Source organism: Pezoporus wallicus, unplaced genomic scaffold, assembly GCF_028554395.1.
Source record: "Pezoporus wallicus isolate ANWC-B61680 ecotype Strahan unplaced genomic scaffold, APGP_CSIRO_Pwel_v1 scaffold_3294, whole genome shotgun sequence".
In the NCBI taxonomy this organism is placed as follows: Eukaryota; Metazoa; Chordata; class Aves; order Psittaciformes; family Psittacidae; genus Pezoporus; species Pezoporus wallicus.
The window spans coordinates 14,657,097-14,681,666 of NW_026635478.1; the positions used below are offsets into that span (position 1 = coordinate 14,657,097).

At 45.3% G+C, this 24,570-nt stretch overlaps 1 protein-coding gene across 3 annotated transcripts in view; it reads left to right on the forward strand.

The window, feature by feature from the left end:
• Window positions 1–7,716: 7,716 nt before the first annotated feature.
• Window positions 7,717–24,570, forward strand: part of RIMKLB (ribosomal modification protein rimK like family member B) — a 45,789-nt gene continuing 28,935 nt past the window's right edge. The window contains exons 1-2 of one of the 3 annotated variants that reach the window (XM_057429352.1): window positions 7,717–8,138; window positions 15,904–16,124. In XM_057429352.1, coding sequence (XP_057285335.1) covers window positions 15,950–16,124 — 175 coding nt within the window. In that variant the 5' untranslated portion in view covers window positions 7,717–8,138; window positions 15,904–15,949. Of the gene's footprint in view, window positions 8,139–9,367; window positions 9,652–15,903; window positions 16,125–24,570 lie in introns of those variants that run through there. The other 2 variants (XM_057429358.1, XM_057429342.1) reach the window with 2 other exon arrangements.

Genomic DNA, 24,570 nt, shown 5'->3' on the forward strand with positions numbered 1-24,570 from the left:
TGCCCCAATAAGTACCTATTTATGAAAAAAGACTTCAACTATTCACCCATTATTTCCTCACTTGTAATTGTTCTTAGAATAAAAACACACAGGAATTTCATTTGCATGCAGCTGTATAGAATATTTGCATTCAAATAAAAGCACGCTGGATTTGCTTCTTACGATAGCTAAATGTTATTTCATTGTGTCAACCTAGCCTCTTTAGCAAGGCTCCTTTGGCTATTTATTGTATCCTCCTTGAGTGTTATTGCTGTGCCTGCCATCTTGGGTCTTTCTCCCATTTATTTATTTTACTACTATTTCCTGTGCTTTCTTTTTCCTGCATCTAAGATCTAATATTTTTTCTCACCCTCTTTATTTCTGTATTTCTTTTTAATTTCTCTCCTCTTCTCCATATGTCATACTGTCGTGTCCCATTCCCCCTACATCTCCCCCCGGGCTCTTTCTCCCGGCTTCTCTCTCTGCACAAGCTTTTCCGACTCTGGCTTTCTCTCTGTCTCCCTGGTTTCCTTTCAGTCACCTTCACTGGAATGTTGGCAGAAACATGTTTTTCTTTGAAAACAAAGAGACTAACTAAGCAAATGAATAAATGAAATAGCTGGAAGAGGATGGGAGGTTTCAGTTCCAGAAGGGTCTGTATGCTGTGAGATTTTTCTCACTTCTTAACACAAGAGGAGATAGTTGCACTGCCTGCACACCCCCAGCCTCACAGGGAGCCAGGCTTCTCCCTCCCCTGGCGTGAGGACCTTGGCTGGGAGTGATGGATTGCACTGCAGTGAGCCTGGGAGCACTGCAGGGAAAAGAGGGGGAGGGCTGGGGAAGGGAGGAGACACGCTGCCAGCGTCAGGACAGGAAGGATGTAGTGGGGCTGAGGAGAGGGGAGTGGAAAATGGGGAAGGGGAGGGCATGAGTTTCTGCAGGCTGCACTGTTCCGAGCAGACCGGGGAGCCCAGGTCTGAGGGAGACACAAGGCAGTGTGGTCAAGGCTGTCACTGGGCAGAGGGGCAGAGAGGCAGGGAAATGGAAAAGCACTAGGGAAGGGGAGGAGGGAAAGAAAAGCAGAGCTTGAGAAAGTACGGCCTAGGTTATGCAGCAATGACAAAAGAACACAGCTCTTGCAACCTGAATTTCTTTGGAGTTGCAATAGAGGAGCCAATGTCAGAGATGCAGAATCACTCAGAAGGTCAAACGAGGCATACTGCAAACTGTATTGAAACGTGCTTTCACTGCACTCTGAAGGGTGGTAACAATACGGCCCTTGGGCAGTAGTGAGGTACATCTGTAGTGAAGCCACTGGTGATGGTAAACGTGTTGGCAGCGTCTGGATGCAGCAGCTTTATTGCCTTGTGGGTTTTGGCAAGGGGGATGTGTCCTTCTGCCTGGGCGCTGTGAGGAATGCAAACGACCTCCTCCCCACTGCACCAATTTCAAGTGCTGAAACATCAGTTGTCATTGTTTGTTGCCTTTCATGCTTCTCTTATTCCTCTTTTTAATATATATTTCTCCATCTGTCCCTTATGTATTTGCCCAGATTTTTCTCCACGTCTCCATTTCCATCCAGCCTCCTTTCTCTGTTACTAACATCTTTCTCTCAGTCCACCTTCCAGCACCATCTTCCACTCTCCCTTCCTCTCCCTCTCCCCTTTGCGGACCTCCTCCTGCCCACCCCCAGGCCACTCCCCGATGGCTAAACGCTGTGCCAGCGCAGCGCCCCGCAAGCCCGGGGCAGCGCGGCGGGGGGGGCCTCTCCCGGCGGGTGCAGGCGGGTGTAGGGGGTGAGGGACTAGGGGAGGATGGGGAGCGGGGCTGTGCGTGCTGGCAGCCACGCAATCAGCCTGCAGGAGTCTTTCCTCTGCAACTTGTCAGTGTTGTGTCGTGTCCGTTCCCCCCCCCCCCGCCGCCTCCCGCATCCAGCACGGCTCTTCCCACTCACCCCGCTCCTCCGGCTATCCCTGGCTCTGCCCCCCCCCCCCCCCCCCCCCCCCGTACTGCACCAGCTGCAGTTTCCAGCTACACTGACCTAGTTCTGGCCTCCCTTCATAGGGATCTCCATTCCCTCCTCCGTTAGCACCTGGCCGCAGGAGGAGGGAAGGGGAAGGGTCCCCCTGAGTATCTCTCCCATAATGGCGCCGGACCCCGCAAGGGGAGACCTGAGTCGCCAGCCCCTCCACATCCTCCCTCGGTCTAAGGCGGGCAGGCGCTGGGTGTATAATCACGCTTGGCAGCGGCGAGGGGGAGCATCGGTTAGATGAAGAAACCGCTCCCCACGGATGAGAAGTCTTCGATTCCCTGCAACGTTGTCGCACCAGTTCTGGGCGCAGAAGTGCTGCACAGGAGGAAAACACCGACGTGGCTGTGAAAAACTCAGGGACATTTAACCTGTCATCTGAAGCTCTTTAGCTCGCAGGGCAGATGTTTATCAATCTTACCGCAGCTAAGCGCCTGCAAGGTATAGCCACCCGGTGGTTGCATCAGATCCTTCCCAACAGACACTGAAAGCCTAAGTCATCACTGCAATAGCATTCATCAAAAGACAATGGAGGAGACAGAAAAGGACAGTCAAGAAGAGGGAAAGGAACAGGAAACAAAAGCAGGCAGACAGAAAGGAGAAAGGAACTTTCTCAAGACAGTAAAGGAAAAATGCAGGGTGAGGAGGAACAGTTGGAGAAGGGGGCAGGCACCCGTAAGAGAGGCAGAAGGGGGACAGAAGGAAGCTTTTTTCTTGCAAATGACTGTTTCCACCAGAACCACATTTTTCCTTTGTCCAGCTCCTCAGTACTGTTCCCTATTTCGCTGCAGCATAACTGCAACTTAGCAGGGAGAAATGCACTCCTGTCTTCTGGAAGTGGGAGCTGCTGTTACACACTGGCCTTTGAAGCCTCCCAGCTGCTATTCATCCATCCCTTTGTTTCTGTTTGTAACTCTGCCTGCCTGAGCTTCTTTGTGTCTCTCGGTTCTCAAACTGTGCCCGGAATAAGGACAGCAGAAGCCTCTGACCTTCTTCAAAGTTACCTATTCAATGAGATGCGTGCTCTCCTCCACGTGTCCCCGAACGCTTGCTGTCTGGCAGGAAAAGTCCTGCAATGCCCCTGCGAGCCCTTTTCTTCTGGCGGGATTGTGTCCCGAGCCTTTGCAGTCCTCCTTTCAAGTGAACAAGGGGATTCTCACCCCTGCATGCCACCACCTGCACAGACCTCTCTTCCTTTATGTTATCACAGCATTCCCACCATAAGGATTATTCCTCGCCCCAGCCGCCTGTTCCCGCCCTTCCCACCGCCAGGCACAGGAAACGGACGGTCGCGCATTGCGCCTGCCCGTGCGTGACCCCGCAGCAGGATCGCTCCGTCCCGCGGGGGGCTGCAGCCGCCCGGAGCCCCATTCCCGCACCCCGTGTCTCCCGCCGAGGGAGAAGGGACCGCGGCCGGGCGGGATGGCGGCGCTGGCAGCCGCGCTGGCTGCACGCACCTCGCTGCTGCCGCCGGTTCCAGCCGGCTGCCGCTGGGCGCGGGCCGCAGCAGGCGGGGCTGAGCGACCCGGACCCGGACCCGCCACCACCCCGCCTGCCCGGGGCAGCGGTACGCATGTGGGGTGTGAGGGTGCTGGTGGTCGCACCGCACGTGCGGCGGACCCTTCGGCCTTCCCGCCGTGACCACCCCCCCCCCCCCCCCCCCCCAAAACGTTGGCAAGCTCCGGTGCCATGTTGGGGATGGGGAACATGTGGTGGGTGTTACAGCCTCCAAGAGATGAGCCCCGAGCAGCTGTCTGATGAGACTGGAGTCGCTCATGGTGCTGGGTCAAAATGCTTTTGGGGTTGAGTAAGTGAAACGTGGAATTTCCCGCTGACCTCTTTAGCTGTGAGTCCTCTGTGTTGGCAGTCATTGTCGACTACCTTATGTCTGTTTATCCAGAACAGGAATTGGTATAGCAGTCAGAACCAGTAAGTAAACGGAGGCTGGGTGAAATTAAAGATGATTTCTCATAGTTCTCATTTTACATAGTGTGGAACAAGAATGATACAGCCATTTTCTCATTGAAACACAATCCAGAATTTGTTTCCTTCCATGGGACCATCTGTGTTCATATGTGAACCCAAGCATTCATGTGTGAGCACAGGCACTTACCTTGCCTTACATTTTTTATCACTCAGTCACCCAAGTGGGGAGCAGAAACATCGCTGTGAGACTTAACTGACTGCATGAGTAGCTACTGCAGCAGCAGCAGCACGCAGGCAAATTCGTACAAATAATTAGGCTTAGCAACATTTGAAGACTGGACTTTGCAGCATTTTTCCTCCACAAGCACATACACCCAACCAGAGAAAGCATAGCAAACTTTCTGATGTGCGTAATAACAGAGTAATGACCGAATGGCTGGTTTGCATTTTTAGTGAACGCAGTGACAAAAGATGCTTCATGGAATCAACCGTGAAATCAGATTTTGCATACATTAAGGGTTTGGACCAGTCCTTACATTATGCATTTCAGAGTGCATGGGAAAAATCTCAAAAGAAGGTGCCAGGAATGTTCAGTCTTCAGAGGCGCCCATTCTTTGCTGATGCTACAATTACATCATTTTCCCAAAGGGTGAAACTTGGTACTCTGGACCATTGATGCCCGGGGCAGTAGCCAATACTCTCTTTGTGAGAATTCTGGCCTGATGAGAATAGATCTGTAGGTGACAGGAGAGACCTCACATTCACTGGCATACAGAGTAGAAAAAATTAGAGATTAAAAGAATGAAGACTTGCCTAGGGAAGTGTAACATCTACATACAACTTGACTGCAGTGGCAACTCTTTATAACTCAAAAGCTGCTGCAGTTGTGGATATGTCCTGGGTGGGGATGTCCTGAGCAATAAATCATCATTTTGCCCTGCTCTGCCTTTCTAAGAAATAGCAAAAGGCTTTGAGGGCTCTCTCCAAACTGAGCGGTGCTTTTGGACGGTGGAAAGATGTTCTAGAGGTAGGGGTCATCCAACCTGCTCTTTCAGTGGACTCAGATCATTGCTCACTTCAATACTCAGAGTTTGTACTGAGGTCCAATGTGCTACAGCTCTAGCAGCTCCACAAACAGCAAAAAAAAAAAAAAAAAAAAGATGCAAGGCTCCATTTTGCATGTGAGAGAGTAAGGAAGGCAAATGGTAGTTGGTGGAATCAATGCTCACTGATAACGATAGAATCACAGGAAGTTTTGGGTTGGAAGGGACCTTAAAGCTCACACAGTTCCAAACCCCCTGCCACAGGCAGGGACACCTTCCACTAGACCAGGTTGCTCCAAGCCCCATCCAACCTGGCCTTGAACACTGCCAGGGATGGGGCAGCCACAGCTTCTCTGGGCAACCTGTGCCAGAGTCTCACTGCCCTGCCAGGGAAGAACTTCCTAAACCCTCATCTCAATTTCCCCTCTGTTCAGGTTAAAGCCATTACCCCTTCTCCTGTCCCTACAGGCCCTTGTAAAAATAATAATAAACATTTGCTATTATTATATCACTATTATATGTAGTTACAACTATATACATACTACATGTGGGCATTTTCTTTCTTCTTTGCTTTATACTACCTTAAAACAGCATACACGGTTCCAGAAGAATTCTTGCTCTGAAACGTGTGTGTGTGCTAGATGCTGTGCAGTGGTTGCACAGTTCAGCTGAGCAGTGGTGCCACAGTAGCTTCCTGTTAGTAAATTCCCTGTGTAAACAAACCTGTGCACCTCACAATCTGAAATTACAACTGTCAGAAGTGTGAACTCTGCACATGGGAACTCTACTCCAGAAGCTCTGGGATGCAGTAATTCTGTCAAAGGTGGTATTGTTTTGTAACAATCAAAGTAACAAAAATACTGTCCAGCATTTTGGAGTAATTTATTTAGTTTTTATTTAGCTTGCTGAGACTTGCCAATGACCTGCCTCCTGCTCTTAAGTTGTACTTTGAGTTGGCATTTAAGCGAGTGATGGTGTATTTTTCCCTATGCTGTTGTATAGGGTGGGGTGGACGAGAACCTGGAATCCAGCAGTTGTCTCTGGCTTGCAGCCATGAGAAGCCAGAAGGCTTGGCGAACAGCCCCAGCAGGTGGGAGAGCATCGGATGATGCCTGGGTAAACAGGGATTTTGGCCATTGACATCACAGAATCATAGCATTATGGAATGGTTTGGGTTGGAAGGGACGTTAAAGCTCATCCAGTTGCAACCCCCCTGCCATGGGTAGGGACATCTCACATTACACAAGGTTGACAGCATCTTTGAGGCAGCCTTGCCTCATGCTTTTCTGAAAGAGCTTTATGAATCGCACCTGCGGTTGGGGAGTAGGACCCAGATGTTTGCAGGACCAAATGAACAAACACAGTAAAGTCAGCCTTAGAAACGCTTAGTGATGTTTGCGTTTCATTTTAACTATCAGCTATGGCTTTACAGAAGGTGTACCGAAGGTGGAGCGTAGGATACCACGGTACATCGCTCTGCAGTATGAATGGATAAACATTGAGGCAGATTTTAGGGTATTCTGTATTGTAATGTGTAGGGTTACTACTGTGGGAATCAGTCCCATCATGCCAGTCAAATATCAGGGGTACCACATGGAAGGTTTGGATGATCTTTACCTTGCAACCACAGGCTCTGGAGCCTGTCATGTATGTATGTGTCATGTGTAGATGACCTACACTTGAAGGCAAGGGTATGTAGAGTGTCGTTAAGGTGAAAGAACTAAGAATGCTAGGAGAGATCCACCACATGCTGGAGAGACAGAAGACACGAGGTCTGGGGATATCAGACATGACCGAGTGGGTATGTTCCGTATTTGCAAAGCTGTAACACTGGTTGTTGAGGAAGACAGAATTACTGAATGGGTTGGGTTGGAAGGAACTTTAACAATCATACAGTTCAAGCCCTCTGCCACGGGCAGGGACAGAGGCTGTTCGCCTGGGGCACAGAATCTCGAGGTTAGGAAGGCTGGAGAAGGAGAAATTCCCACAGGAATCCCCGTGGGATACGCAGCTAACGCGATGCGGTGAACAGAAACGGTGAAGCGTGGAGAAGAGTGGCCGGTGTGCCACCGGCGCACGGAAGGAAACGCGCTGGTTAATAACACACGGGAGGGGAGCACCGCTCCGTCGCCAGCAGCCATTATGTTAGCGGAACGACAGCAGCGAGGGGCGGCACGGCCCCGGCGGCGCGCGGGGCACGTGACGGTGCGTGGCAGGTGGCGCGTGGGGCGCGTCACGCCGGTACCTGTCACACGAAGGACAAAGGTTCCGGCTTCGCGCGTCCCGCCGCAGCGGGCTGGCGGGAGAGCCCGCCCGTGCCGTAGAGGCACCCTCAGCGTGCGTGCGGTGGCGCACGGCCACCGCTTCGGTCCGGTTGGGTCGCCCCACCCCACCCCACACCCACGCCGGAGCAGCGCGCGGCGGCGGGTACCAAGCGGGAGCGCGCCCCCGCCGCCGCCGCCCTCGCGCGCTTCCCCGCGGCCGCCCCACCCACCGCGGAGCCGGGCGCCCGCCTCGCTTCCCCTCCCCTCCCCTCGCCTCGGCAGCGCGTGCCAGCCGCTCTCGGCCGTTAGCGGCGCCGCTCCAGTCAAGCGGCGGGAGGGAGCGCGGGAGGAGGCGGCGGTGCCCGCGCTGTGGCTGGAGCGGCGGTGGCGGGGGGCGGGGGTCTCGGTGCAGGGAACAGCCGCCTGCCTCACCCCAGCCGCCGGGAGGAGGGACGCGGAGAGCGGGAGGGGGGGTGGGGGCTGAGCGGAGCGTCGTGTGGCGTCGCCCGCTCCCCTTTAGGAGCGCGCCGCCGAGCGACCGCCGCCGGCGGGGAGGAAGGGGCGAGTCTCTTCGGAGCCTTCTTCGCCCCGCGGCTTCCCTTCCTAGGCCCGGTGCCGGCGGGAAGGGGAGGGGGGCGCCGGCGGGGCGCGCGGGTCCCCTCGGTTTCGGGCTCGGCGGTGCCCGGGGCGGGTGAGATGTCGGGCTGAGCGGGTGCGAGCCCGGGGGTGGGGTTCGCCGTGCCCGGGGAGGGGGCAGGCGGGAAGGAGTGTGTGTGTTGGGGGGGTTGGGACTGTCCTCTCAGCCGTCCCGCCCCGCCGCCGCGCTGCGCCCATGGTGATTGTGCATCTCGGCGCCTTCCCGCCGCCCCGTGCGGGCCGGACAGCCGGGGCGCCCAGGTGGGTGGCAGCCGCGGCCGCTTCGGGGCTGATGGTGGTGGTGTGTGGGGGGGGTGTGTGTGTGTATGCAGGCGGCGGCCGCTCGGCGTGCGCGACGGGGGCACGGGCAGAAGGGCGGGCGGCGGCTCCTCGTAGTGCTGCCGCCTCGCCCATGGCGTTCCGCGGGCGGGTCGCGCTCGGGCGGAGCGCTGCGAGTGCGCCGCGGGTGTCAGCTCCCGCCTTGCGCGCCGCTTGCGCGCTCACACGCGTTCGGTCTGTGTGCAAAGCCGCCGCGGAAACGGGGTGGAAAACGGCTCCCGTGAACGTGGGGGTCTGCGGTTGTTGGGGGCAATTTCTGCCCGTGACGCAGGGTGTGTGTGTATGTGTGTGTGTGTGCGCTGCCGAGTCTTGGAACGAAATCTTTCAGCTGGGTTTCTTCTCTTTTGTTTTCTGATGTTTAAAGAGCTCATGGCACATCGGTGACTTAACTGATTTACCGGGGCCTCCAAGTGTGCGACTGTTAATCTTTGATTAAGCATCCTCTAGACGTGTTATTTTGGCTTTTCGTTTTGGTCGCCCTTTATAAGCGACAGTTTATTTTCTATGGCGGAGTGGGGTCTCATGCCTAGGGGTGTATGCTTCTTACCTGAAACGTACTTTTCTCTAGTCTCCTCATCTGAATTCTGAATGTTATTCTGGATGAGGGGTTTAAAGACTCATGCAAATAAATAGAAATAGTTTTTGAAGGTTTTAAAACTTGAATTTCTTCTTACGTTCACATGTAGGCGCAGATTTAACTTTCCTTCGAGCCCACAGCCTTCAGTTAAGGAATAAACTGCTTAACCTTTTTTTCCCTCTTAAAACGGGCTTCTGTGGTAGTACATTTCTGTAAATCATTTAAAATTGTATGTTTCGCAAAATTGCGTTCTTTTGGCCTTGCTTACTGTGTTGTACGGCACCTTTTTTTTTCCGGTGGGATTTAGTTTATTAGATACCTTTGTATGTTAGTTTATGTCTTAATTGAGATTTTTCTCCCCTTTTTCCTTCCTAGGTGTTTGTGACTTCAGAGACATTTAGGGGCTCAGTTCTGAGCAAGTAAGAGACACGAGGATTCAGTTTATTTTACATAGAAAGCTACAGCGCTTCACCAGTACACTCTTCCCTCCTTCCCGTCCCTCTTCTCCCATAGGGGAAGACAATTTGTTAAATTAATTTAACAGCCATTACTCGCCCTTCCTCCCCTCAGAAGTCTCCCTTGTTACCTGAGGCGTCCGCTATACGTTGCACGTTATAGGACTTTGCTTGCTTTGGGAGCCTCAGTAGTACCCTTCCCTCCAGAGTGCAGAGAGGCATCCAGAAGACTGCCCTGCAACCCTTTGTGGTTAGTAGAGGATCCAGGGAAAGGGGTACCTAGGAGGACACGTGACCTTGTGAAGGGAGCCACAACTGAAGCAGCACTTGGCACGCTGGAAGGAGGAAGCACCCATCTTTGGTGTCCTTCTCATCTTCCACACTTCTCCTCACGCAATTTCTGGTAAGTCTCTTCGGCCCATTCATTCATACAGTGCATGTTTCCCTTCCCCCACGCCAGGCGCTGGGAGAGGCACAGAGACAGAGAGGGGGTGGGGAAAGGGGGGAGGGAGAACTGCCTGTATACACACAGATCGGGTTGGGGGGAAGCAGAGAAGCGGGGGGGTATTGTGCCACATTGCAGGGGAGCCTGGGCAGAGGTAGAAGAGCCTCCCTTCAGAGAAGGAGCTGGTGTGGGAGGAAATGTATGTTTTATTTGCATGCACAGGCAGAGTGGAGCGAGGTGAAAAAGCTGAGAGCTTGTTGCAGGGGGAGAAAGCCACCAAGGCAGAAGCAGGAGAGGTGATGCTGACCAGTATGGGGCTAGAGCGAATGGATGATTCACTGGAGATCAGGAGCTGGGGTGTGTGAATGGGGCATGTTATCACCTACTTGTAAGCATGAACCTAGAGGAGGAAAGACTGGGGGTGTGGATCTCTGCCTTTTGAGGCAGTTGTGCCTGGAAGGTTTCCAGCTAACATCTTTAGCATCACTCAGTGCAGAGGTGGGGACAAGCAGATGAAAGCCATCAGGGAGTGCAGTTGCCTGTCTGCCGATGTGGAGGGTTGTACTGGGAATGAATGGGAACGATTAACATATTCCCATATCCCGTGATTGTTGCAGTCTAAAATCTCATACTGAAAAGGAGGTAGATACTGTGACACGCTTTCAAAGAGGTGTGCTTGAGGTTCACCTGCCTGCAGTGACTTTAAATTCTATGAAGCATGTGTAGAGGGCGGATGATAATGCAGCAGTGCTGGACAGATTGCGCTGCAGCTGCTCAATTTATTACATAAAACGCATTCAAAGAGATACTTTAATTTTTCATATTCTTCAGCTTTTAAAAGTGTATTATTTCCAAAGATTCTCAAATGGTTATATGACAGGCTTGGGAAAACTGATCTCTGGTAGGTAAGAGAGGGATTTTTCTTGAGGTTGTACTTAAGCATTGCCATGAAGCAGCAGTGTCAGGAAGGAGTTGGCTTACCTTGGATTTATTTTTCTAAAGCAAATTGAACAAGTGGTTCAAGATGTTAGTTTTTTATCTGTATATATTGCCATGGGTTATATTCCTCAATGAGTTATATGCATATTTCCTTTAGGTTTTCTTTAAGTGATCATCATTCTGGTATCTTTGTGTGATAAATATTAATTGTGCTTTATACTTGAAACAGCTGTGAACTGTTTTCAGGCCTGGTCTCCCTATGACATAGTCAGATTTTCTGGGTTGTTTCAAGCGCTGCTTTCATTAAGATGAGACAGAGGCTTCCATGACGGCGTATAATGGATCATACGCAGGGTCATATGCCAGAGCCTTCGTTAGCTGTTTGACCGGTCTGCTACCTAGAATTGGCTTTGTAATTCAGATTTGCCTTGAGATATCTCCTGAAAGAGGTAACTTATGAGCATCTGCCAACTGTCCTTAGGTCTTCAGCATCATGAGGTGTGGCCTCCAAAGTAGGATTCTAGAAACTGCTGCAATGGTAGAGACAATTGGTTTACTGAAGGTGTGTACTCTGTTTCAAGCTTTAGCAAATTTATGATTAAAAGGAAAACAAAATACCTTTTCCAGCTTAAGTGTTCTGGAAAGAAGTATTAAGGGATATGCATTAATGATATGTAAGAAGGTGCAGTGTTATTTGTAGTGAGGTGAGTGCTTAGAGCTTATTTTTCCTAGTTCTCAATTTCCCATGGCAATCATGACTGTCAGGCTCTTTGCTCTTTCCTTCTCACTTCTGTGAGATTTTTATTATCATCACCTGAGCTGTAGGGATTAAATATGCCTAGAGGTGTGCGAAAGCTAAGATTAGGTTTTATTTCTCTATTAACTGCTGAAATCCATAGAGTTGTGTTAGCTACATAGTGCTATAACTGAGGCTGAGAGTTTAAGCCGAGATCTGAAAAAAGAAACGATTCTGGGAGGGGCTGATAGTAATAATTGTTCCACTAACTTGATTCCCAGATTGCACTGGGATCAGTGCAATCTGGGATAGTCAATGGGAGTGTACTATAACATCCGATCACAAGTTGAGCATTTGAGATAGCCAGGTCACATCGATTCCTAATGCTGAAAAAACATCTGGGATTCCATTCATGGTTCCCATAGGACAGAGACAACCTAGACTTTTTAATTTAGAGAGGCATTGAGTAGTTGAATTCTGAATAGAAAGGGTATAATATTTTTGTGTACTAGGTATCTTTTATGGTACACATTTATCATTAATACATACATTAATTATTATCTCCTAATAACTGGTTTCTTGTTTCAGTTTAGGGGAAAATACATCATGATGAAAAAGAAAAAGAGACTAGTCAATTTTTCTCCTGCTTTTGGGTGTTGAGGAGAGGACAAGGAGTAAATGTGCAAAAGAGACCAGTATCCCATTCCTGCAGGCAGGTCTGAAAGGCTCTTTGTGAAGAAGAGACCCCTTCAAAGGAAAAAGAGTTATGTTCAGAGATTTCCAGTTCTCTAGACAGCTGATCTGCTTGGATGAATTCCTTGTTATGTCAACCAAATGTATTTGTATATGATGTCAAGTAGAAAAGTAGCAGAGTGAGTGTTTTTGTTAGGACAGGTGCAAAAGGTGTGTTGCACATTCAAGGAGTGTGGAAGAAAATATATTTGCATGTGATGGGGAGCAGGGGAAGCTGCTGTGTGAATACCAGTCTAAAGCTTAGCTTAAGTAGTACAGGGATGCCACAGCTGAAAGCTGGGGTGAGTTGCATTCCCTGTATAAATTGCTAAAGCTTCAGCAATTTATAGAGGGAATAAATTGTTCCACACAGTCTTTGTGAAGAAGATGTAGTTGTGTCTGCTTGGCTTGGCTGACAGTTTAATTTTGACCATAGAGCTTTTACTTTGCTGCCACTTTACCTGTCCCAGTCTAACATGATTTTTTTTCATTTTAGTTTCATATGTCTATTAAATAGTTATTGAAAGATGGTACTTACATTGATTATACTAGCTTTACGTGAAACTGCATTTCAGCTGGTCATCTTGAAGACATTTAGACATCTGCTCTTCCCCTTATATCTACTATACTTACTTTGCAATAGATGCGTTCATGGGTTAGGAAGTATTCCATGCACACCCAGCATTGTCTGCGGCTATGTCTTTTGGATTGAAATTGGTGGAGTTGGCTTTCAGGGAAAAATTCTGGAAATCGTATCCAACTTGAGAGCTTAATGTTCTTGTGCATCTGACGGCAAGGCAAGCTGTCCTCCTACAGACAGTGTGCTTGAGAATGTGGGAGGGATTAAGATATTTGGGTTAATAGGGTAAATTGCAGGTTTTGTGTTCTGTGAGACTTCTTACACAATCAAAACAGAGATTATAAGGAGAGGTTGAAACTGTTATGTAGATTCTGGTTTTAGGAGCAGAACGTTGGTGTGAAAGGGTATTTCTCCAGGTGGAAAAAAAATGTATTGGGTTGGAGGTCAGGGAACTGATAGTTAGAATTACTGGTTTCTGCCTCTGCTTGTAGCTTCATCTAAGGTGAGTTTTTTAATCTTTACCTTCATACTTGAGGTTGCTACCTTCCTGCCTCATGATGAGGTGTGAGCCTTTTTATACACACTTATAAAACTTAGATTTAGAGGAGATGAGACGTAGCATTAGGAGGGAGATGTATGCCCATACCCAAGGTGTTTTTATGTGCCTGCTTGGTTTAATGTGCTGATTGAGATATCTGCATGGTTCTTGATGATGCTATAGCTCCTTTAAAAATAGCAGAAAGATGGAGGATAGAAAAGGGTGTACTTTCTTTCTTCCTCAATCCTTTGCTGATTTTCAGGAAATCACTGCTGATAGTGGCAGTCAGGGCAGATGATGGAACAGTCTCTGCAGATTCAAGGGAGTGGAGGTGGAGCTATGTAGAAAAGATATTTGAGAAAAATGTGAACAGATCGCTGTTGGCAAAGAAATTAAGGTTTGGGAGCAAGCAAAAATAGGGGGAGAAGGCTGCTGGAGAGAAAATACTTGTTTCTTTGCACCCGTGTTAGAAACAGTAGTGAGCACAGAAACCTTCCCCCATCACCAAACAACAAATCAAAACCCCAAACAGGCTGAAAATACGTAATGTTTTGTGATTATTATTATTTTTTAATTATATCTGTCTGTCAGATGTATTTTTTTTTCGTGTACTCCATGTTCTATAGCTGTTACTCAAACCAAGGTGGGCCAGCCTATTAAGTGGAGCTGCTTTTCAGAAGAGAGGCGGTAGGTGGGGCTGTTTGGTCTCCCCAGTCATTCATGCAGATAGCCGAAATAAATGGACAAGAAGCTTTCTGAACTGTGCCATAGCAGTGCCATTTCTGGAAAAGATATTTTGTCCTGATTCTTGGCTGAAGATGTTGTCCCAGGAAGCTTTCTGTAACGTACCATGGAGAGAAAGCCATGGTTGAGAGAGCTGGAAGTGGGGCGGGATCTTATAGTTGTCAGCCATTGCAAGCCCAAGCCTCAGCTTGCCCTTTTCACTTTTAGCTGCTTTGAAGAAAAAGGGGGTTCTTTGAGATCTCAAAAGTACTTCTTACAGCCTCCATTACCCATTTTCCTGCAGGGAGCAAACAGTTTTTCCTGCTTTACCTTGAGCATCTTGACCGCTGTCAAGGGCTGGTCTGCATCTGGGATTGCCTTTCCATAGCTTCTGCTTTCTTTCAAGCTCTTACAATGAAGAACTTCAGTCCTTGGCTTTATATTGTTGCTGTTCATTTACCAAAGCAATGGGAAAAAAGTTTGCTTATTGTCATGGTTCTCAGTACTAGGAATAAAAATGTCCATTTAAAAATGTATCTCCTTCAGAATAAGCTGTGCTAGTAGAAGAAACTTGTTTTAAAAATAATAATGCTAGCAATAATAACAGAATCAGCTCATTCTTATAAGTAGCAAAGTAATACTTTTGTTCTAAGACCTGCTACGAAAAATGAAATTCTTTGTGGTATGAGATGAAAGAAGTTGTATACTTCTGGTCTTTCTGCATTTGCATTTTCTGTTGACAACAGGTCCTGTCACTAGGACTACTGGGCAGAGCTCCCGTTTCTGTCCTAGCCTTCAGTTTTGTTTGAAACTCATGTAAGCTCTGTTGGTGAAAACAATGATTTCTATCTCTGTTTTAATATGAAAGTTTAAAATGTGTTGCAGAAAACAGCTGTTTTTCTCCACAGTTCATTTTACCCACACCATGCTGCTTGTTTCTCTTGAGTGTAGATGAGTATTCCATTAACAATAATTGTAATTGTTTAGCAGCTTTTAAAGTATTTTAGTATACAGTCAAAAATAGTCGAGGTGCCCTGTATTCAAAGCAAAAGGAGCAGTACCTTGCTGTTATCACTTCTGGTGCCATTGTAATTGAAATTCTTCAGTTTGAACTGTTTGGGGTTTTTTTCTAGTTTTGGTGCTGAATTTTTCCTGCTGCTATTTATGTATATAAAACTGATATAAAAGAAAAAAAGGAGCAAGAAAGGGCTAGCACTGATACTCAAACCTTGATTTTGCTTTAGGTTCCATGTTGGGTATTCTTAATACTTTGTTGATTCCCCTTGTTCCATTGAGGGGGTTTTGTGTGGTTTTATTTTTCTTTTTTTTTTTTTTTTCTTCCCAGTAATATATTATGGATAGTACAATGGGTATGAAGTAATTGTAAGATCAAATCGGTCTTGAAATACTGACGTGGAAAATATTGTTTTAATGGGTTTCTTCTTGTTCAAGACTGCTCTTTTAAAATAGAGGATTTGGCACACTCTGTTGTCTTCTGTATATGGTGGATAGGGATACACTAAGTCTGTCACTGGTGTTTTAGCGGTGCCTCGGTAGGAGGGGCTGAGTTATTTCCATTTGTAAGGAATTACCCCAGTCATGAAGTTGAAATTCTGGCCTTCAGAGATGGCCATCCATACGTTTTCAGTTCTTGGTATGCCCCTTAGTGCTGTTGAGAAAGCGGGGTGCTACTATTTATGTCAAGTGTGTACTTGTGGATGAAACTAGCATGACGTTCAAGACCTGATTTCTAGCATTTACATTCCATTGAATGTAAATGGATTTGTTCCTGTTGCTGCTTCTGCTGCAGGTTAGGCGTAGACATTATTTTCCCACTTGGAGGTTGGAAGTTGCACTCCATGGAAAAGGACTGGTGCAGAGGGAGTAGGACCTGGTACAGTGGGGAATATGAAGATAGGAGCCTGTGTACTCTAACAGAGTCTCATCTTCTCCACCATTTAGAAGTTCCATTGAAAGGAGACCTTGAAGGTTGCAAGACAGCTCCAAGATGTGCAGTTCAGTTGCTCCCAGGCTGTGGTTCTTAACAGACCGTCGCATCAGAGAAGATTACCCTCAGCAGGAGATCCTGAGAGCACTGAAGGCCAAGTGCTGTGAAGAGGAGCTAGATTTCCGGGCCTTGGTGATGGATGAAGTGGTGCTGACCATTGAGGATGGAAATCTCGGTGAGAATGAGATAAGGCTGGGAATGTGCTGAAAGGCTACTTGGAAAAAAGATTGTAAAATGGAGCATCTGTACTCTTCAGTAATGAATTTCTTGTGTGCCAGAATACCATACATGTCCTAATTCATGTAGATCTAGATGACATCATATTCTTTAACATTTATTGTGATAATCAAATATAATTAACTTTGCTAATTCACATTAGAACTATTTTTGCCTTTCCTTTGTAGGACATAGAGGAGGGTTGCTTTAGTGTATTGATTCCAGGATAAGAACCTCTGAATTAAGAAGAAATTATGGTGTTTCATCTTTTTGCGTAGGTACTTGAAGTTTGTAGGTCACATTTAAGAGTTTCAGGAGGACTTTTTTCTTCTGTTTGTTTTCTGAATTCAAGGTAGCAAACATATTTGAAATGAAAAGGAATTTTCAATGAACAGTACCAGTTGTCATGGAGCTGGAGATAATAAGGTGACATAACTAAAGCAGTACTGTTTATCAGGGACTGTAGCAGTAGGACAAGGGGTGATGGGTTCAAACTGAAACAGGGAAAGTTCAGGTTAGATATAAGGAAGAAGTTCTTCACTGTGAGGGTGGTGAAGCACTGGAACAGGCTGCCCAAAGAGCTGGTGAATGCTCCATCCCTGGCAGTGTTCAAGGCCGGGTTGGACAGAGCCTTGGGCAACATGGTCTACTGTGAGGTGTTCCTGCCCATTGCAGGGTCGTTGGAACTGGATGATCTTAAGGTTCTTTCCAACTCAAACCACTCTCTGATTCTATGCTGCTAGATACAGTAACGTATATGCCCAAAAAGAATGGGTCTGGAAAACAAAGTATGTACATCAGAAAAATTGTCCCGTTAACAACAACTTAGAGCGTTTTAAACTAAATTGTAAGGTTTCTGTTCTGTTTTACTATTAGCTTTTTTTTTTCTGTGGTGATTAGAAGGAAAAAGATATTAAAATGTGTTAGGAAAGTTAAATAAGATGATTCTGTAGAAAGTAAGCTTATGTTATGGGAAGAATGCCAAGCTGTGTAACACTATCATATTTTCCCAAGTCTTTAATTTGGATTTCCTAAAAGAAGGAGACTTCAGTGTTGTTTTGTACCTTTACTTCCATTTATCGTCCTCATATATCTGTAAAAAAAAACCCAAAACAAACCAGTGGAACTCCAGGGAAAGATTAAATTTCTGAATTAGAGTATTAGAGTAATTCTTTGTGGGGAGAAAACATAAAAGTACCCTCAGCCCTGAAGAGAGGTTGCTGTGTGTTCTTATACCTTATTCCTTATTGGGGAATCGACATTGGAGGGAAGTCTTAAAACTGACTCAGAGAAAAAACTTTGTTCTTGAGATTCTGTAGGATGTGTTCAAATCAAGGCAGCTTACTGTCAGAAAGTCTGAATATCTTACTGTTCAGAGTGTGCTGGCCTTAGGACAGCATGTTCTGTGAAGGCAGCCCTCCAGAACTATAGCTGCAGCCTCTAAGATACAGAATTAGTCCTTCAGCATTTCAGTAGTGTGTTTATTTCTTGGTGGTGTGTTTTCTGCCTTTTTTTTTTTTTTTGAAATTAAATGCCGCAAGCATGAATTATGGGCCTTTATTCTCTCTTCTATTTAATGTCTCCTAATGCTGCATCTGTTGCAAGAAATAAAGTATGCAAGTTGGAAAACCAATCCTGAGGAATGTGTAGTTACAAGAATGACAAAAATAAGGGAAATGACTAGGAAGAGAATATTAAAAAAGAAAATTTTTTCCTACAAACTGTTCATTCAGACTATGTTTGAATAACTGACCTTTTGAAAAGGAGAAAGATAAAAATGCTGAAAGATTGTGGGTAGAAATTTCCTTAGAAGTAATCTGACCTAATTGTGATCTTTTTGGGGTGGGATGTAAGAGCTGTCATATATGAAACAGTTCTTTCTCTTGGAGACGGAAGAATCAAGAATCTTCCCTCTTATTTTTCTAGTTTTCTTAGCGCTTGCCTGCATTTTTTGATGCAGAGTTCTGATGGAGTACACAAGCAAAAGTGTTGTGTTTTATTTTCCTTGTTAAAAGTCCTCAGTTGGCCTAGGAAAGGATGTCCTGGAACAAAATCCAGGAGGTAGTGCATTCTCTACCCTTCCTGTTATCTACTGTTGTGTGAGGGATCCAGATTGAGTAAAGTTGAAGAAAAGAATATATCTTCAGTGGATAATAACCTGCTTTTGCTTCCAGTTCAACCATAATTTGTGTTGAAAGCTTAGCAATACAGGGCTCTGCCAGTAATAGGTGGTATTGGAGGTTTTCACATACACTTGAGATTAGAGCATTTTTTTGTCCTTCAAAACCTAGGTAGTTTCTCAAATAAATTGTACAAAGAACATTAACTTTACAAAGTCAAGTTGATGCTGTTTAAAACTTTACAAATGTGGTATTTCTGTAGATGGCATAACCGGGGATACTTCTTCATGGACTTGCTGACTGTCAGGAGCATGACTGGTTTTTGGAGTCTGAAAATTCAGGACATAAAAAAGCTTGAAATGATTTAGCTCACAGAGGCAGAATGGAAAAGACACTTGCAGACTTAGGAAAATGGAGCAGAACAGTGGGATGTGTGGCCCCTCCACCAGTTACATGCTGTGTACCTTGTATGTAACATGTCTTGACAGTAGAGTACATTGGTGTGAATATCATGCAAGCCCAGAGCTAATGGCAGACATGAAGAACTTTGCAATGCTCAGACTCTTAAAAGATCTGTGTATGTCACAGAATGAATATTTGCCACGTACCTGACTTGGCCAAAGGGAAAGGGAGAGGTAGGGTTGTTTCAGGCAGTGGACCCAGCAGTTGTGACTCCTTGGGGTGTTACTCTGCTGTACTACAGAGCTGGATGGGATGCACAGCTGGATTCCTGGGCAACACTGTAGCCGCAGCAGTCCCTGCTGGTTCCTTCCACAACTTGGCGTGACCCAGCATCCCAGGTGCCACCCCCAGCCCCAGTATTGCTGGCCACATGATGATCCTGCTAGATCATCAAGATTTATGTTACATAACTCAACACAGCATGAGTCCAGAAATGATTGTAAATGCAAGTGAAAAGATGTGGAAATGAAGTTTTCCCTCTGAGTTCAGTAGGGAACTGTTAAACTGATTTATGCTTAAACGGGCTTGGAAATAGTTAAGTTGAACAAATAGTTTTTGAAAATAACTATGGTTTCTACCTTAATTAGGTAAGTGACTGCTTACTCGAGCCATGCTTTCCTGTTTCTTTGCACACTGGCAGTAGTACTCGAGATGTCCAAAGCAAAAGTGAAGTTAAAATAAGTGGAGAAGTCCAGCTGCATAAATCAGTGAATATTTTTCTGCTGCTTTGGTGGACTTAACCTGTTGGAATGGGTATTGAACCAGACGTACAACATTGGTGCACAGGAATGCATGTATGGAAAAAAGTGGAGGGTGATATTGCAGCTGTTCTGATTTAAACTGGCTCAAAATATCGTGTGAGTGTAGTCTGTTTCTTAAGATCTAAATTGTTGAAGCTAAGCTGGTCTGGTATCATCTACTGTGGAATGGAGCAGCCGTTTTCTTGTCCCTTTCCAGCCTTTCTGTAGCTGCTTGCCTTGTGTAAGGACTTAATGTCTCTCTTGGCTTGCTTTCATGTTGTAGCTAAACTAATCTAATTCAAAAGAAGATTGACCAAATTCTCTGCTTGTTTGCAGGATCTGGCATTCATGTGAGTTGAGTTGGCTAATCCAGTGGAACACTAACACCACCCAAATAAACAGTTTTCTGTTGGAATAGCTTGCTGCATCAACCCATTTTGTGGTCACACAATTGCTAGCTGTAGTACACGAGGGCAGGGGAGATTGGTGTTGCTCTTCTAGGGAATGGCTCATATTTATGTTGATTTAATTGTAGCTTCAAGGCATTCTTTAAAACAGAGGAATTTTCTTATGGTTGGGATCCTTCATAGTGTCAGCTTTAGGATTTTTTTGTGTTTCTTTGAAGCATCTGGTATTTACTGCTGCAAGGAATGCACTGGGTTACGAAATTAAATGGCTAGTTGCCTAATGTAGTTTGGCAATTCCTATATTCATTTGAAATACATAATCTAACAAAACTACATGGTGTTTTCCAACACACATCTGAAGTCTTTAACAGTGAGTCCTGTTAGACAAATAGTTTAAAATTAGATGTGTTAAATTTGCTAGTGCAGTGATTTGGGGAATTTGAAACTAGTGAGCAGTAGTGTGCAGGGTGGGTGGGCCTGGAGGTGGAAAAAGCCTGTAGGGAATGAGCATACCTTGAGACTTAGTGGGCAAGAGATGAAAGGCAATCCATTGGTTGTCTTCTCTTTCTGAGAGCTCACTCTTTTTCTCCACTTGTGTGTAGGACTTAGCAGTAATGTTCTCCGCAGACTACACACCCTACCTGTAGGGGAGCACAGTTCAAGAACTGTTTGTTGGAGAAGAACGTGCTAGGGTAATCTGGATCTTTCTTTCCTTTGTTACAATTATGTACAAGAATATCTTCATTAAAATTTGTAGCTACCAGAATAGCAGAGGTTGGAGATCACTGAGTCAGCAACTTATGTTTCCTTTATTTGAGGTGTTTGGAATCTCCATGTTTTCTTATACTGTCCTCTGAAGGAAAATAGTTTTAAGGAAGGTTGCTTTCATGAGCTTTCAACTGTTAAAGATGCTGGAGTGAAAGGAATTGGTGTGTCCTAAAGCATAAAACAAAGTGTTAACTTTTCTAAGACTTTCTTGGCTTTTCCTTTGGGAATGTAAAGGCAAGTGATCAGTCTAGCTGAGGTATACAAAGGACATGGTACTGATCTGTTCTTAAGCAGTAATACTTTGTGTATGATCAGCTGTCTTAAGTCAGAAGGATGTCACCTAGGAGCTGATGTCTTGTCTTCATATTTCCTGCAGAGGAAGTATTTCATAGAATCATAGAATGGTTTGGGTTGGAAAGGACCTTAAGATCATCCAGTTCCAACCCTCGGCCATGGGCATGGACACCTCACAGTAGACCATGTTGCCCAAGGCTCTGTCCAACCTGGCCTTGAACACTGCCAGAGATGGAGCATTTATTTAGAAGGTAAGATTCTGTTTACTTGGTAAAGGTGGCTGGTGTGCTGGTTTAGGCATTTGGGTTTCCTGTGTGGGCCTGAAATTTGCAATATTAGTCACTATTTCATTTAAAGTCTTTAATTTTGCCAAAAATGATTTTGTTTCATATGATCTGGCCTTCATTTCTGCTTTGGTCTGAACTAGTAAAAAGCATTTGTGATCTTTGATTCTTTGTTTCACACTGGGTGAGATAGCATTGGAGGAATCAGGATAGTTGAAAGAGTTCTGTCAAATTTCGATAAAGTATAGAAAGCTCAGGGAAAAAAAAGGTTAGATGCAAATTCTCATGTTTTCAGTATAATGGAAAGAAAAGTACTCTTGTCAGCTAGATCCATGATAAGAGAGGGATTTTTCATCTGTGAAATGGTTGTTATATCAAAATGTTAGAACTCTTAATAATTTTGAATCATCTTTAAGTCATCTAAAACCTGTCTTATATGGCACAATAGGGAACGTAATCACCTCCTCTTTCTCCGACTGTTTCAGCAGTTCCCTGCTGCACCTTACTGCAGGAGCTCTCCTGCAGTATTCAGCAATGGCTCTAGGAGTGATGGAGTAGAGGCAAGTGGCCTTGGCAAGGTGCCCTGTTGAGCACTGCAGAATTGGCCTGTTTCCTGCTGCTAACAACAGCCGAAGCAGCTGTTGCTTCCTCTGCAGAGCTGGGAAGCAATTGTAGTACTACTAGTACTACTACGAGTACTACTAGTTTGCAACTTAGTAGTGAGAGCTGGAGAAGAAACTGCATTGTGTGCAAAGGAGTGGAAGGTGGTTAAACATGAAGTGAATTTTGTGTTGTTGAAAATGTTGGGCTCAGAACCACTCGAAACTTTCTGATGTTCTTTGGCTGTGGAAACCGATTGCTTGACAGTCTGATTGATGTTAAATCTGATTAAGCTGTATGCGTTACTAGTAGGCAGTGTATAGAGGGATTTCTGGACTTGCAGCTGCGTTTAGGGGTGGGTGACTGTGACCACCCCAGTATTAGATACCTCAGAGAAGCACATCTAGAAATGTAGTAGAAAATGCAGCAATTTGTACATTTGCTTTATTATCATAGAAACATATTTTAATAACAGTGCATTTCAACAGCTACCACATGTTTTAGGAAGAATTGTTTTCTTCCAGAACTGGGACACCAAGCACAACTTTTTTAGGATTCATTTAGGAAGAAAGGATTTATACTTCGTGACCCTGGGTGTCCTTGCAGTTTTTGTCCTTGCTATCAGTGATTAAGATCAAGACTAGAAGTCTTTCCTGTTATCTCAAGCTGATGCTAAATAAGAAAGGCTAACAGTAAATTTGAGCTTCTCAGATTCATTGTGTTTCTTCAGTAGATGTCAGTATGTCATCAGTAGTAGATCTGGGCATAGTCCAAAGCCACCTTTGAAAGATGGAGAGGTAGGAATGTTTCTGCATGGAAGTATTTTACTGTGGTAATTTCAGAGGGCTATGTTAAGGACTGAAGTTTTTCATTTGCATGTGTTCCAATGCAGTCAGCCAGGAAAATTGTCTTAGACATACCATGTTGAACAGATGTGTGTGTTACTGTAGCTGAAAATGCCAGAAAGCATTGCCAGATTTTTAATTGTGGTACAAATTATAAGGAATGGCTATCTGGGGGAAAAACAATGTCAAAAAAGACAAAAGTAAGATGGAAGGCATGTTCCATACGTCACAGTCAAGAAATTAAAATGGGTCTGATGTTTCTCAGGACAGTCTTTAACTAGCTGCGGGTTTCTGTGTCATTTTTCCAGCAATCCCTCTTCCAGTGCTGTGTCACCTACGCAAGTTGTGCTGGCACATTTGTCAGCAGTTGCACTGTGACCCAGGTCTGCATGCTGGTGTCGTTTTAAACCCGCCTCTCCTAGGTGGAGGGTATTTTTTAACGCTTCATTAATCCTCCGAGGCAGGTAACAACATGTAAAGTGCTGCAGCACTTAAATCAGGAGGGCAAAGTATTTTGTGTTTGAGCGTAGAGATATTAGAAGATACCACAAGTGTCAATACCACAAAAACTTGTGAAACTGACAACAACTGACAACTTTACTGGCTTTCTGATCAGAAAAGTCAACAGTACTTGTTCTTTAAGGAATGATAGTTCCTTCAGTTTTTTCCACCTTTTCTCCCAAGTCTAGTTGTTGTCCACTTGTGAATAACAGGCAGTGATTGTGAATATGAGAGAGACTGGTACGGCAACTTTGCTCAGTGATGAGAGGGGTTTTCCAGTGTGTAAACCTGTGTTTTAACTGATACAGATTTCTAGGAGTGCCAGTGGACATGAACAAGTCCCTTTACTTTCTTAAAACTGTCTATAAAATGTGATAAAATAAAGTTTTAAGAACTTGCGCTTAAGTTTAAGAATTTACGCTTTCTTTTTATATCTGCCCTTTGCTACATTGAAATATTAGAATGAAAAAGAGAACAAAAAAAAATGTCACTAATGAAACTATCAGACAGTTTTTATTTGCTGATATTGTAAATAATTAACATTACAGTGTCAGAAAAATCTGTGATGGTGTCCTTTTAATGATTTTTCTTTGAAAGGAAAAGTTTACATGATTCTCATAATCTGTTTAAAGGTCCAGTCCGTTTTTTAGGATTAAAAGTGTGATAAAGAGCTTTAAAATTCCTTTGTATTTGTCAAAAGTTGAAGCAAGCTTTGGTAAGCAGAATGTGTTAAGTGCTTGACAACACGTAGAACACCTGAGAACAAAGATATTCTGATCATGTTCTCAGAGAAACTCTGCAAGCATTACACTAATGAAGTGCTTTACCTAATGCAAGGCTTTTTCTGTTAGACAGAAATGTTTTCTTGCTCTGTACTTCGGTATAGTGCAAGTATTGAACTGGGGACTGACTTGCTGTGCTTGTTACTTGTTTCCACACATCTGCAAGGGGTTTATTTGTTTGTTCCCCCTAGAGAGCATCTTTCTCTTGTTTGCTTGGGGTTGGTTGGTTGGTTTTTTTTGGAGGGTGTGTGTGTTTGCCTTTCAGTGGAATTGTATGAGGGAAGAATTTGGCTTCCTTCTTAGGAATGTATTTTCATGAAAAGAGAGGGGAGAGGAATGTGTTCCTTTCTAAAGACAAAGCAAAAAAGGTAATCCAATGGAATACTTGTGCTATGTGCTTAAGACGAGGGGAGTTCTGTCTCTTTCAGGCACATGATATTGTATGATATAGTTAGAAATGTTGGAGAATTAAACATGTCCAGTACTAGCATAGTGGAAGAACAGATACTGGAAGTGGCAGACTAGTAATTTGATCCACTTTGTCGAGGGTTGATATAAAAAGACTGAATACATCAGTGTTCTCTCCTGGATTTTTTAGTTGA